Source organism: Pelodiscus sinensis, chromosome 10, assembly GCF_052426305.1.
Source record: "Pelodiscus sinensis isolate ZL-2025 chromosome 10, ASM5242630v1, whole genome shotgun sequence".
Classification (NCBI taxonomy): domain Eukaryota; kingdom Metazoa; phylum Chordata; order Testudines; family Trionychidae; genus Pelodiscus; species Pelodiscus sinensis.
In genome coordinates, this window is record NC_143061.1 from 32,236,008 (window position 1) to 32,250,664 (window position 14,657).

At 44.6% G+C, this 14,657-nt stretch overlaps 1 protein-coding gene across 2 annotated transcripts in view; it reads left to right on the forward strand.

Annotated features, from left to right (window-relative positions):
• The first annotated feature begins 1,387 nt into the window (after positions 1–1,387).
• PLSCR1 (phospholipid scramblase 1) overlaps positions 1,388–14,657 on the forward strand; it is a 36,728-nt gene continuing 23,458 nt past the window's right edge. The window contains exons 1-2 of one of the 2 annotated variants that reach the window (XM_075937672.2): positions 1,388–1,516; positions 12,543–12,572. In XM_075937672.2, the coding sequence (XP_075793787.1) occupies positions 12,563–12,572 (10 nt within the window). In that variant the 5' untranslated portion in view covers positions 1,388–1,516; positions 12,543–12,562. The remainder of the gene's footprint in view (positions 1,517–12,542; positions 12,573–14,657) is intronic. The other variant, XM_075937671.2, reaches the window with a different exon arrangement.

The window sequence follows — 14,657 nt, forward strand, 5'->3', positions numbered from 1 at the left end:
AGTCCACCCCTGCATATAATTCATTTCAACCCTGTAAAATGGTCAAAGTGAATTGGTAAAATTTATACTGAAAAAACAAACATTAATAAGCATTTGAGAAGTGAGATGCTATTCACCAATCTATCAGTTTTAAAATATTATTCTTTAACTGAGCCATTTGTATTCACAGCAGATATTTTTGAAAAACCGCTATTTGCATCAACACTCTTAACGAGGCAGAAAGAAATGATGTATACACAGTAAAGTATATATAATTTTTACAGTATCTTTGAGGACTTTTTTTGCTGCACTTTGAAATAGAACATCTTCCCTGCTACAGAGGCAGAAGAGAGTGCTACATTTTCTCTAGCTCCCTCAATTCCCAAGTTACAACAGGTAGTATATTTTCTTTAGTCTTTCTCTGCCCTTAGAATTTCCCATCTTTGTATGGTACTAGTACTATGTGAATAGGGAGAGGTGGTTATGGAAATTAGACAGCGGTTTTACTCTACATCAGTGCTGCTAATGGGCCATTCTGGTTTGTTTACTTAATGGCTCCAAAGCCATGGAGCGTCGTGGCTCACATTGGCTGTGGTTAGCTGTTTGCAGCCACGGATATCCACGGGAAGCAGTGTGGCCGGGACTGCAGCTTCCCGCAGCTCTCCTTGGGAGCAAACCAGAGTGGCTTGTTAGCAGCCCATTTTGAGAAACACTGCTCTACACCAACTGTCATCTCGCTCAGAATCAAGACAGGGATTGGCTATCTTACAATGTTATTACACAGACTAAACTTAAAAAACAACAAATAGTCTGGTAGCACTTTAAAGACTAACAAAACATATAGATGATAGCATGAGCTTTTATGGGCACAGCCCACTTCTTCACATGACCCATGTTATATAGACTGTTATTCCATATGTATATTACAGTATCTGTTTTAGAGTTTGTGCTCCTGTCCATCACCATAGTATCCCAGGACATACCATCCTAAATTCATAGCAATAACAAAATCTCTAGTGAACTTCCTGGATCCTCTGGCTCCAGTAAGACCATAATAGGACTGGAATCCTAGTGTTAGGTTCTGTACAGACGCAAAGAGGCAGAGAGAGAGAGAGAGAGAGAGAGAGAGGAGGCCTGCCCCCAAGGGCTTACCATTTGAGGCCTGGGCCAATAGTTTGGAAAGGGGTCAGGCTAGGGAGCCCTCACTGCCTGTCTTTTAAGGCAGATCTGAGGAGCTAAGACTGGTGGGAAGCCAGTTATACTGGGCCCTCAAGGGATGAGATCACAGCCCCAGAAATGCACTTATTAAGTATATTTGCATATATATTGGCCAGCTGCAATGCAGCTCATTTATGTGCACACGGCAGGTGGCCCCGGGGTTCGGTCCGTTTCCTCTTCCTCGTGTTTCTCAGTCCCAGCTCGCCTGATTTGCTTCCCTCGGGTCCCCTCCCTCAGCAGGCGTACGGGGCGGGGTCTCAGCGTCCGATCCCGGTTCCCAGCCCCAGCCAGACGCACGGACCTTGCTGTGGCGCTGCAGGTGAGGGGCCAACGGGGAACGGGGTGTCCCTGCCCAGTCTCCCCCGCCCTCAGGGGCAGCGGGGGGAGGCTCGCCCTGGGAGCGACTGAGGGGGGCGGCCTGCTGCCCCCCAGGCGGGTGATGGCGCTGGCGGGACCCAGAGCTTTCAGTTTCGCTTCTCCCCACCGGGGTTTCGGGTGACCGCGCTGGGCTTTAGCGAGCCTGCTTCGGGTGTGCTGGGCAGCCGGTCCGAGCGGGGGGAGCGGAGCCCCGTCTGCAAATAGCCCCCGCGAGGCGCACGCCTTTAGCAGGGAGACATTAACTGTTGGAACAAACCGCCCAGGGAAGGGCGGAGGCTCCATCACGGGACTCCAGGGCGCTTTTGTGTAAGGCAGGTTTGCTTCAGAAATGCCCACTGGGAGGCATCCATGGGCACAGGGCTGGACCCCGCCTGTAGGGAGGGAACTAGACGTTTGGGATGGAGCCTGGCGTAACTGACTAAAGGGTTTGTAAACGAGGATCCGGGGATGAAAGTAGCTTCATTTTCTTGCTGATATTGGCCTATTGCAACTCCGTTTTTGGAGGGGGGGGTGGGTCCGAGCAGAGGGCTGGGGGAAGTTGGGATAGGACAGTAAGACCTGTAAGTGTGGGATGGAGTGTGAGAAGCTCAGGGTAGGAGTTGGTGTGTATGGAGGGGAGGAAGTTCAGGGCAGGGTGTGATGTACGTGGGCTCCTCGTATGGGTTTGCATTATGGTCAGTGCATGAGTCAAGGCAAAGGGTTGGGAGATGTTGGGGGGAGGCGCAGGAGTCCAGGCAGGGGTGGGGGTTAAGGAATCAGGACAAGGATTTGAGCAGGGGCTCAGGAGGACAGAGGATTGGGGTCAATAGAGGGAACTCGGGACTGGGAGAGCAACCATGGTGTTGCCTGGCCACTCAAGTTCTGGAGTTGGAACCTGGGTGTGATGTGGCCGTACAGCTCAGGGTGGGGCAGCATCCAGAGCCCTACCCTCAGGCGTCCAATCTCTTATCAGCATGGTGTGTTGCATCATGGTGCACAGTGGCAGCCGGTCCCATGGGTCTCTATGAGCACAAGCCTCTTCTCCCCTCCCCCGTTGCCACTCTGAATTTTTAAAGGGACAGAAAATCTGTCCCTTTAAAAATGCAGAGTGGCAAGGGGGCTGGGGAGGTTCTGCAGAGTTCTAGAATGCAGAGTGGCAGCATGGGGGAGGATTGTCCTGAGACCCAGCAGGGGACCAGAGACCGAGTCAGTGTCTTTGTGCGCTGGCTCCTCTCTGTATGTTGAACAGTGCAACTGCTGGGAGTTGTGCTGAGACTCAGCATGAGCCAGAAGTGAGAGCTTTAAGTGCCCTTCCTTAATGACTAATTGAGTAGTTGATGGAAATTCCATCCATTACTCAACTAGCAAATTAATTGCTACTTAACCCTCCACCAATTTGCACAAATGGAAGTCAGCAGTGGGAAAAAAATTCCCCACTTTAAGTTGTTTTTCTATAAGTCCAAGTTTTTTGGAATGTATCTTGGACTTATAGTGAAGATGAACTGTAACCATCAGAGGAATAAAGTTCTGGCACAGATTTCCAAGGGACATAGCGGGTGAAAAAAGTCTTACTTGTTTAAAGAGTGAACTTGGTAAATTTATGGAGATGATATGATGAGATACCCTATGATGGTATGTAGAGTATGTCTACACTACCACCCTAGTTCGAACTAGGGTGGTTAATGTAGTCAACCGGAGTTGCAAATGAAGCCCGGGATTTGAATTTCCCAGGCTTCATTTGCATGTTGCCGGGCGCTGCCAATTTTAAATGTCCGCTAGTTCAGACTCCGTGCCTGCGGCTACACGCGGCACGAACTACGTAGTTCAGATTAGGCTTCCTATTCCGAACTACCTGTACTCCTCGTGGAACAGGAGGGTTTGGAACGGGTCTTCATAAGGGACCCGTTCCAAACCCCTAATCATTTTAGTTGCCCTTTTCTGAACCCTTTCCAAGGCCAAAATATCTTTTTTGAGGTGAGGAGACCACATCTGTACACAGTATTCAAGATGTGGGCGTACCATAGTTTTATGCAGGGGCAGTAAGATATTCTGGGTCTTATTTTCTATCCCTTTCTTAATAATTCCTTTTTGCCTTTTTGACCGCTGCTGCACACTGTGTGGAAGTTTTCAGAGAACTATCCACGATAACTCCAAGATCTCTTTCCTGATTTGTCGTAGCCAAATTAGCCACCATCGTACTGTACGTATAGTTGGGGTTATTTTTCCTGATGTGCATTACTTTACACTTATCCACATTAAATTTCATTTGCCATTTTGTTGCCCAATCACTCCATCTGGCGAGATCTTTTTGGAGTCCCTCACAGTCTGCTTGTGTCTTAACTATCCTAAACAGTTTGGTATCATCCGCAAACTTTACCACCTCACTGCTTACCTCTTTCTCCAGATCATTTATGAATAAGTTGAAAAGGATTGGTCCCAGGACTGACTCTTGGGGGACACCAGTAGTTATCCCCCTCCATTCTGAAAATTTACCATTTATTCCTACCCTTTGTTTCCTATCTTTTAACTAGTTCTCAATCCAAGAAAGAACTTTCCCTCCCTTTGGTGAGGGACCTTGTCAAAGGCTTTCTGAAAATCTAAGTATACTATATCTACTGGTTCCCCCTTGTCCGCATGTTTGTTAACCCCTTCAAAGAACTCTAATAGATTAGTAAGACATGATTTCCCTTTACAGAAACCATGCTGACTTTTGTCCAACAAATTATGTTCTTCTACATGCCTCACAATTTTATTCTTTACTATTGTTTCAACAAATTTGCCTGATACTGAAGTTAGACTTACCGGTCTGTAATTGCCATGATCACCTCAAGAGCCCTTTTTAAATATTGGTGTCACGTTGGCTACCTTCCAGTCATTAGGTATGGAAGCTGATTTAAAGGATAATAGTTCAGCAGTTTCCCATTTGAGTTCTTTTAGAATTCTTGGATGAATGCTATCCGGTCCCGGAGATTTGTTAATATTAAGTTTTTCTATTTGTTCCAAAACCTCCTCTAATGACATTTCAATCCGGGACAGTTCCTCAGATTCATCACCCACAAAGGACAGTGCAAATTTGGGAATCTCCCTAAGATCCTCAGCCGTGAAGACTGAAGCAAAGAAATCATTTAGTTTATCCACAATGGCTTTATCGTCCTTGATTGCTCCTTTTATATCTCGATCGTCTAGGGGACCCACAGGTTTTTTTAGCAGGCTTCCTGCTTCTAATGTACTTAAAAATATTCTTGTTATTTCTTTTTGAGTTTTTGGCTAGCTGTTCCTCAAAATCATTTTTTGCTTTTCTTACTACATTTTTACACTTGATTTGACAGTGTTTATGTTCCTTTCTATTTATCTCTCTAGGATTGGACTTCCACTTCTTAAAAGATGCCTTTTTGTCCCTCACTGCTTCTTTTACATGGTGGTTAAGCCATGGTGACTCTTTTTTAGGTCTCTTGCTATGTTTTTTAATTTGGGGTATACATTTAAGTTGGGCCTCTATTATGGAGTCTTTAAAAAATTTCCATGCAGCTTGCAGGGATTTGGCTCTAGTCATTGTGCCTTTTAATTTCCATTTAACTAACCTCCTCGTTTTTGTGTAATTCCCCTTTTTGAAATTAAATGCCAAAGTGCTGGACTGCTGAGGTATTCTTCCCACCACAGGAATGTTAAATGTTGTTATATTATGGTCACTATTCCCAGACGGTCCTGTAACGGTTATCTCCTGGACATGATCCTACACTCCACTCAGGACTAAATCGAGAGTTGCCTCTCCCCTTGTGGGTTCCTGTACCAGCTGCTCCAAGAAGCAGTCATTTAAGCCATTGAGAAATTTTCTCCCTGCTTCTCTTCCTGAGGTGACATGTATCCAGTCAATATGGGGATAATTAAAATCCCCCAATATAATAGAGTTTTTTATTTTGGTAGCCTTTCTAATCTCCCTAAGCTTTTCAATGTCAGTATCGCTGTCCTGGTCAGGTGGTCGGTAATATATCCCTACCACTAATTTCTTATTATTGGAGCATGGAATTACTATCCATAGTGATTCTATTGAACATGTTGATTCATTTAATATTTTTATTTCATTTATTTCTACATTATCTTTCACGTACAGTGCCACTCCGCCACCCACCTGGCCAGCTCTATCCTTCCAATATATTTTATATCCCAGTATGATTGTGTCCCACAGATTTTCTTCATTCCACCAGGTTTCAGTGATGCCTATTATGTCAATCTCCTCCTTTAATACAAGGTACTCTAGTTCACCCATCTTATTAGACTCCTAGCATTTGTGTAGAAGCACTTTAAAAATTTGCCATTGCTTATTTGTCTGCCCTTCCCTGATGCATTGGATTCCTTTATATGCAGTTGTTTGTCTGCTCTGGCCCATGGTTTGTCCTCTCCCCTCCTCTCTTTCTGACTACAGCTTAGAGAATCTCTATCAATGGATTCTCCTCTAAGAGAAGTCTCCATCCGATTTATGTGCATCTCTGCACCAATCGGCTTTCCCCCATCTCTTAGTTTAAAAACTGCTCTACAGCCTTTTTAATGTTTAGTGCCAGCAGTCTGGTTCCACCCTGGTTTAGGTGGAGCCCATCCTTCCTGTATAGGCTCCCCATCTCCCAAAAGTATCCCCAGTTCCTAATAAAGCCAAACCTCTCTTCCCTACACCATCATCTAATCCACACATTGAGACTCTGACTGCTCTGCCTGCCTACCTGGCCCTGCACGTTCAACAACTCCTAAAGCAGTTGTTTCCTCCACTGCTCTTCCAAATGTTTTGAATGTTCCCGAGGCATTTGGGCTAAATCTATTTATTGTAAACATAGTAAAGTACTTGAAGTATGGATTCCTCCACTGGCAGCAGAACAACATTGGTACTAATTAATACTGACCATTCCATCAATAGTGTTTCTGCTTGAGTAATAAACGGAACTAAACAGATGCTTGATATGTTCAAACAATGAGCTTTTAATTTGTATTGGAAAGAAGGGCATGTTGTTCTGCCAGTTCAGCTTGTTCGACTGGCTCTAATCAAGTCCTGCCTGTTTCTTAGCAACAGCGCTCCCTTTTAAAAACACACTTTCAGGGAGAGGAAGATATTTGCTAATACCTGTCTGCCCTCTCTGACAGGCTGGATAATGGTAGAAAGCAGAAATTCACAGCTGGAGGCTAACTAGGGATCTTTATTGGACAGCAGGATTTAAACACCTGTGCATCAGACCTATCTTGTTTTAATTTTGAATGCTGAGCACACATCAGCCTGAACTAAGAAGATTCGTATATTTGAACAGAAAAGAGGTCATATCATAGGTTACCGGCTTCAATGTATCTGTGGCATCCGTGTTACAATATTTAATATACTTCAGATTTTTTTCCAGATATGTATACTACTTATCTCTCATTCAATATCTAGAAGTATCCGTCTTTTAGCTTATGCAAAGCAGTTTAAGATTCAAGGAAAATAGGATAGTTATTTATCGTTAACCACCTGTTCCAGATTAGTTTTGCAGATTCCTTAATAAACCAACAACAGCAAAATAAAATTCAAATTCTGACATGGTTTAGTAGGCATAAACTATCTTCCTCTAATCAACTAACAGTTTCATCACTAGAAGTAAACAGCAATTGAGCCATGCATATGGAAGAAAAGATGATATTTTAGATGGCTATAGTCAAATCCTATGGAGAGTTTTGATTTGGAATATTAAGAAGATGGGGAATGACTCTGTTCTGTTGGAAGCCAGTGTAGGAAGTGGATTACTGGGGTCAAGTGTACATGGTAACCTGTTTTGTTGTGTGGGATTTTTTTGAGGGGGATAGCTGGGGGGAAAGTAGGGGATGGAGAAGGGTTGTTTTTGAGCAAATGATTGTTGCACTTTGTACCTGGTAAAGGTTTTTTTTTTTTTTTTGAGTATTCTTATTTGATTAGTTGTTTTATTAAACGTATATAGCTTCATTTCCTAGTTGGACTGTAATAATTGAGCCTGGAAGTTACAAAAACATATGATTCTATAGCTAGTTTTGTCTCTGATAGGATTGGATACAGTCTTCCAGACTAAGGATGTTAAAATGTGATTATCTGGCTAATCGTATAGTCGATACAATTTGTATTGACTATACAATTAGTTGATAAGCACTGCTCTGCAGAGCTAGCTTTAGGAGGTGACTGGAGCAGGGACTAAGCAGTCCTGTCTTGTGCCAGCTCCGGAGCCCTCCAGCTTCTGCCCTCCTCCTTTTGCTGCCTCTCTCTGATACAGGCAGCAAGTGTGGGGGGATGTGGCTTTGAGTCTCTACTCTACTATCCAATAAGCATTTGCTTATCGGATAGTCGACTAGTCGCTTTCATCCCTGTTCCAGAGAGCCTCTTTTTACTCTCTGCTTGCTTCTTCTTTCACATGAGAAACATCCTACCTCCCTCCCTTCAGGGCACCCTGATCCCGCCTTCCTAATGGGGCAGCTGCTGGTGGGCCTGGTGCCCTCACAAGTAGGCAGGGCTTGAACCCACAACCCTGGGTCCCCAGGCCAATGCCCTATCCCACTACCCTTTCAGTGGTGTCATCTCTCAAAACACTGTGTCAGATTTAGGAATGTGGATGTGGGGCATGTGTGCACATGCCCTTTACACACTTCTGGACAAGTTAAACCAATGAAGATTATTAAATTGGGGTTGATCAGCTGATCAGTTGACTGCTCCATTGACAGACTATTATTTGACTACATATAGATATTTCAGCAAGAATTCCCCGATTATAGGTGGCAGCCTGCTTTTTTGATTGTATCATGGTGCCGTTCTTCCATTTTATTAGCACTTTTTTCTGAGTTAAACTCAGTTAAGTAACCTGGTCTTTCTGGTTGAGCTAATTATCTATCTAAGGATAAGTCTTTATGGCAGGGGTGGGAAACCTTTTTTGGGCTGGGAGCTGCTGACCTACCAAGCAAAAACCCCAAACAAATCCTCATTGATGTGGCCACCATCTGAGAAGGAGAAAGACACCTCCACATTCCTCTCACACAACATAGACTAAGGGGACCCAGGATAGTAGATTTTGTGTGCTCTAGCCATGTGGTGGTGGTGGGGTGCAGCAGGGGACCAGACTACTAGCACGGGCTCCTCAATGCTGTCTTGGGGGTCAGATCCAGGCAAGCCAGGGGCTGCATCTGACTCCTAGGCCTTCGGTTCCCCACTCCTGCTTTATGGAAACAGTATGCTCTGACTTTCAATCTTACTGTTCTACTAAATTAATGGTTTAAAATATTTGATCCATAAACTTATCATTTATTTTTGGACTAGTCAAATGCCCAACTGTGGCTCCTCTTGGCTGCAAAGGGCAACCCAGAGCTAATGGGAGCTGCAAGCCTCTTTGGCTGCAGTGCCGGTAAAGTGGTTTTGCAGACCACTTTGTGAAACAGTGCTCTAAGGATATGCCTACACTGTATTGTAAACACAGACTCAGACTTGGTTTTAAGTCCAGACCCCCTGCCATCAACTAGCGATGTAAAGTCCCAGTTAATCATTTAGCTGGTTAAACCTTTAGGTTTAAGGTTAACTGATTAAACAGGATCCCCTCCATCCCCCGCATACAGGACTGCCAGCTGTTGCTGCTGGCCTCTCTGTGAGGGGGGGATTAGCAGCGGAAGTCGGTAGCCCCATGTGTGGGGTGGGTGTGTAAGGACTGGGAGTAGAAACATTCCTCCCCTCCCCAGTGTGCAGGACGACTTCTAGACCCCGCACATGGGAAGGCCAGCTTCTGCTCCTACCCACCCCCTTGAATAGGGGCATGCCCAGCTCCTGACCGGGAGTGGACTGCTCCTGGGCACTGGATAGCTGATACTTGTGTAAGGGGACTGTTAGTCCCTTACTAAAACTCTGTGGGAGTTTTTGGTTCGCCAGCTCCCAGTGTCAAAAGGGGAAGGGTCCATGAGACTGACAGACCCCAGAGACAATGGAAAGCAGCCAACACTCCAGCTCGGCCTGATTGACAGGTTGGACAGGCCAGTGAGGAAAGTGAGAGGCCAGGCCCCATCCTCCCTGTGAGCTGGGATTTTTCTGGATCTCTCTCTGAGCAAGGAGAGAGCTGAGAGACAGCTAAGAGGAGCAAGCTGTGTGGAGAAGCAGTCCTGCAGCAACAGAGCCAGGCACATACAGCCCAAGGAGTGCAAGCTGTGCTGAGGGGCAGTTTTGCAGCAACAGAGCCAGGCACACACAGCCCAAGGAGTGCAGACCCTGTGTTGAGCAGCAGACTGGCAGTGCTCAGAGAGCCAAAAGGGACAGAGAAGCAACGCAAGGAGCTGGAGACTGGCAAAGCAGCACAGCCTGCAGCTGGGTGTGGTGAGCAGCTGGGACCAGCAAAGTGCGGGGAGAGGCTCTGGGCAGGGAGATATCACCAGCCAAGAGGCCCAACAGGCCAGACTGGGAGAGGGGTCTGGCCACTTAGAGCTTGAGGCTGTGTGGTCACTGCCAGAGCAAGCGTGTCCAGCCTGCAGCCCCCCTGCAGCACATCCAGGGCCTCTAAGGGGCCTATAAGGAAGAGACTGTGGCCTGTCCTTATACTCTGCAGACTGCTGTTTTGATGTCCCTGTGCTACAGAGCAGGGCTGTGTTCTCTCATTTAACCATTCTCATTTTTTTTTCTTATTCTTTTCTCTTTAATCAGTTGATGTTTAATAAATTGTATTTGCTTTGAACCTTATGAAATGATCACTGGGCCAAGAAAGCCTGCAGTGTGAAGAAAGCACCTCGGAGTGGGGGCACCCTAACTCCTGCCCCTAGTGACTACAAGGTCGGGGATTAAGCTCCAGGAAACCTGGGCCCAGCCTTGTTGGGGTTTTGAGGACTCTGCTACTCAGGAGAGTGGAGGGGGATCCCTCAGGATCAGGGAAGCCGTAGAGTAAAGGAAGTGGGAACGAGGACTCAGATCCTTTCACTGGTCCATTTCACCGTGGTGGTATAGAAGCCAGGAAAGTTCCCCACAATAGCGGGACCGTTCCCCCGCTTACTCTTGGTAAACATCACCCAGTAAGGGTGATGCTTACCAGGTAACTAGCTAAACTGTTGCCTATTCACATCCCTACCATCAACACATAAATCTGACTTGAGACAGCAATCATTCAGAGGCCCACTGAAATTCAAGTCTAAACCTTGTCATTTTGTGTTGTGGACATAGCTTGGCCTGCAGTCCTGAGTTAGAAAGTTTGCATAGTTCAGTATGAATGCATTAGCATGCTTGTGAGACTTGGCTTCCTATTGTAAACCCAGATTTACAGCGCAGTGTAGGTGCTCAAGTGTGAGTTTAGAAACACACAGTCCACAAGTATGGGTCCCACAGAACCAGGTTTAAAATGTAGTGTAGATATTCTCTAAGGTTCCAGAGAGGTCATCTATAATGAAAAAAGTCCAAAGAAAACAGAGAAATATTGCCCAGGTTGAATTGTGGGATAGCATTGGAGAAATAGCAGTGCCTGGGCTTAATTAGGATGCATTCTCACAGTAAAAACATGTGGATTGTCAGCTCAGGCTGTAGCAAGCATGACCTCAAGCCTCCACCCTCAGGTGTGCCTAGGAATTTGATCTTCAAGCCACCCTCAAGCCCAGATTAGAGGTGTTTTCATGTAGATAGAAGAAGGCTTGGGGCAACATCCTGGGTAGGCCCAGCTAAACTCTTTTGAAAAAATATCTTCTAAGGCAAGGGTGGGGAACCTTTTTGGGGTTGGTGGCCACTGACCTACAGAAAAATCAATCGGGGGCCACTCACAAGGGAAAAGCAAAAAATTCACAAACCCTCACTGGCGTGGCCCCCAGCTGAAGCAGAGAAAAACACCTTCATATACCCCTTGCCCACCAGATGGTAGGGGTGCCCAGCCTAGTAGATTTTGTGTGCTGCAGCTCCACAGTGGGGAGGCGGGTGGTGGTGATTTGGTGTGCCAGTGTGGGCTCCCCAGCGCTAGGACTGGATCCAGGCAATCCAGGGCCAATCCATAGTTTCCACACCCCTTTTCTAAGGCATTGTCTTCACTGCAGAGTTAATCCAAAGTATAACTTGAGTGTTTCTCCTAGTTGAGTCCTATCCTCCCTGTCCTTACCTGAAGTGTGATGATTATTTTAACTGAAGTTGGTTGGTCTTTCAAGGGGACGTAGACTGCAGCTGACAAGCTGCTCTGACAAGCTGTTTACCTAGTGACTGTGCGACTTGAGTGTTGTTTTGCAGTGTTGAAAGGCTAACATGAATGAAGAAATCACATGCTATGCAAAGTGACTCTTCTGAAACCATGTTAGCTGTCTGTTGTAATTTAGGCCGCTCCTTCTTTACAAAATAGCTAGCTAACAGTGCTTCAGCCATGTCAGTCTGTGTCTTAGCATGATTGAAAAGCCCTTTTAATATTAATTAAATTGATTAAGCTAAGAAGATAGAAAAAAACCCACATCCTTTCCTTTTCAGTACGTACTCTGAAAATATTCTTGGGGGCTGTGTCTACATTGGCACCCTTTTCCGGAAAAGGGATGCTAATGAGACAAGTCGGAATTGCAAATGCCACGGGGATTTAAATTTTCCCCGCGGCATTTGTATGAACGTGGCTGCTGCTTTTTTCCGGCTCGGGGCTTTGCTGGAAAAAAGCACCAGTCTAGATGGGATCTTTCGGAAAATAAAGCCTTTTCCGGAAGATCGCTTATTCCTGATTTTAAGGGGAATAAGGGATCTTCCGGAAAAGGCTTTATTTTCCGAAAGATCCCGTCTAGACTGGTGCTTTTTTCCAGCAAAGCCCCGAGCCGGAAAAAAGCGGCAGCCACGTTCATGCAAATGCCGCGGGGAAAATTTAAATCCCCGTGGCATTTGCAATTCCGACTTGTCTCATTAGCATTCCTTTTCCGGAAAAGGGTGCCAATGTAGACACAGCCGGGTAGTTTCCTATAAATAGAAAACTAAAAATGTCAGTTTTGCGTAACAGGTTTTTTTTTTTTTTAAAGTGTTAAACTAATGTCTTATTTTGCAGACACACTTGAAAACGGAATCATGGAACAATGTGAGTAAAATATTTCATTAATGTTGAATTAATGTCTTCTAATATTTCTTGAAAATAGTGTGGATCACTTACACAAGTCGAAACTAAACAGCTAAATTAACAGATTCACAAGATAGCTGTGTTAGTATTTAAGGTGCTAAGGGACTCCTCGTTGTTTTTAAAGTTACACACTAACACATACATTATATCATTTTGAGCTTTTATGGGTAAAACGCACTTCATCACGTGAGTTGGAGTGAAAATTACAGAATCCAGGATACATAGAACAGCAAAAGCATTACCTGTCAATTGTAGGACCAGTGTTTAATTAAATTAATTGAGTCAGGCTGGGTGTGTACTGTTAATAGCATTTTATGTGTAAAAGCAATTATCAAAGGTGGGGGTGCTTTTGTAGTGTGTTAACCAGTTAATACCTTTATTCAAGCCCACATTGATAGTGTCAAACTTGTAAATGAATTACATTATTATAATGTAAATTAATTATAGTTATTATTACAGTACAAGTTGAACCTCTCTAGTCTGAAACCCTCGGGACCTGACTAGTTCCGAGCAAGAGAATTTTCTAGACCACGGGAGGTCAATATTGTCTAGCAGCATTACCTACACTTCCAATGCTTACTGTGCTGTTAGAGGACATTTAGGGGTAATTAGAGCTAAATAACAGCACCGGACACTGAGAGTTAGGACTGGTAGCTGTAAACAAATTTTATGGGACTGTGGGAAACTTGGCCATGCCCATGAAAAATGGACATCTTGCTAACTAAAATCACTTTGGACAATGGATGTTTCTGGATGAGAGGGTTCTGGATTAGAGAGGTTCAACCTGTAGTAGTGGAAGGGCTTAGAATAAAAGCTCTTCAACACAGATATTTAATTATCATCCTGTGACACCTGGCCACACTTAACTGTATTCATCAGCGTAAGTAGTAACCAAACCTAAGTTATCTGGATGAGCTGATAGGGATTTACGTGCAGATAATGAGTGAAATAGCACAACACAGGAACTGTTTAAAAAATCTCAAGGATCTTGAACCGCAAAACTGCTTTTTAATAAAGTGAGAAAAATTATACAAAAGTGAATGTATAAGTGAATTCTCCTCTGTGGAAGAGAATTCTGGGTTGTGTTCATGCATAATTACATGCATTAGAATGGTACCAAGAACTTTCTATTTTCGTGGAACGAGGTGAACCGGTAGTTCGGAATAGGAAGCCTAATCCGAACTACCTAGTTCGTGCCGCGTGTAGCCACGGGCACGGAGTCCGAACTAGTGGACATTTAAAAATGGCGGCGCCCGGCAATATGCAAATGAAGCCTGGGAAATTCAAATCCCGGGCTTCATATGCAACTCCGGTTGCCTACATTAACCACCCTCGTTCGAACTAGGGTGGTAGTGTAGACATACCCTATATAGACACCGAAAGGCAAGCAAAACCAAGGTTGCCAGAAAACAACATGGTGAAGAGCTGTGGAAGCAGAACTGAAAACCTGGCATAGCTAGGAAACCACTGAAAGACGTATCATAAACAGTCAGTAGTAGAGGAACTTTGTTGTTCCCCTAAGTTCCAGAAGCATAATGGGAACATAATGAAGATGATGATGAACCTCCTAACAGGATACAGTTTATAATAGCTGTTTTCTTTCAGTACTTTTGGCATTTGAATGGATATGAATTGTTCGGATTCTTTCATAATGTAATTTCCATTAGCATTTTTAAAAATACCTGTTCTTAAATGAATTTCATATTCTTTAAATACAGTAAACTTATCACAATGTCTAATTTTCATATGTCTCTTATCCTAATTGAAATTGGTTCATTTTATAGATGTATTGTCCAGTTTAACAAAACAATGAGGCTGTGTCTACACTGGCACGATCTTGCGCCAAAGCGGCTGCTCTTGCTCAAAAACTTGTATCCTGTCTACACTGGCCGTGTGTTTTTGTGCAAGTAAACTGACATTCTGCATTATAAAATTAGAGCTTCTTGCGCAAGAACTATAATGCTCCCATTCAGGAATAAGCCCTCTTGCGCAACGGTTCTTGCGCAAGAGAGCAGTGTAGAAAGGCAACATTACTTTCTTGCGCAA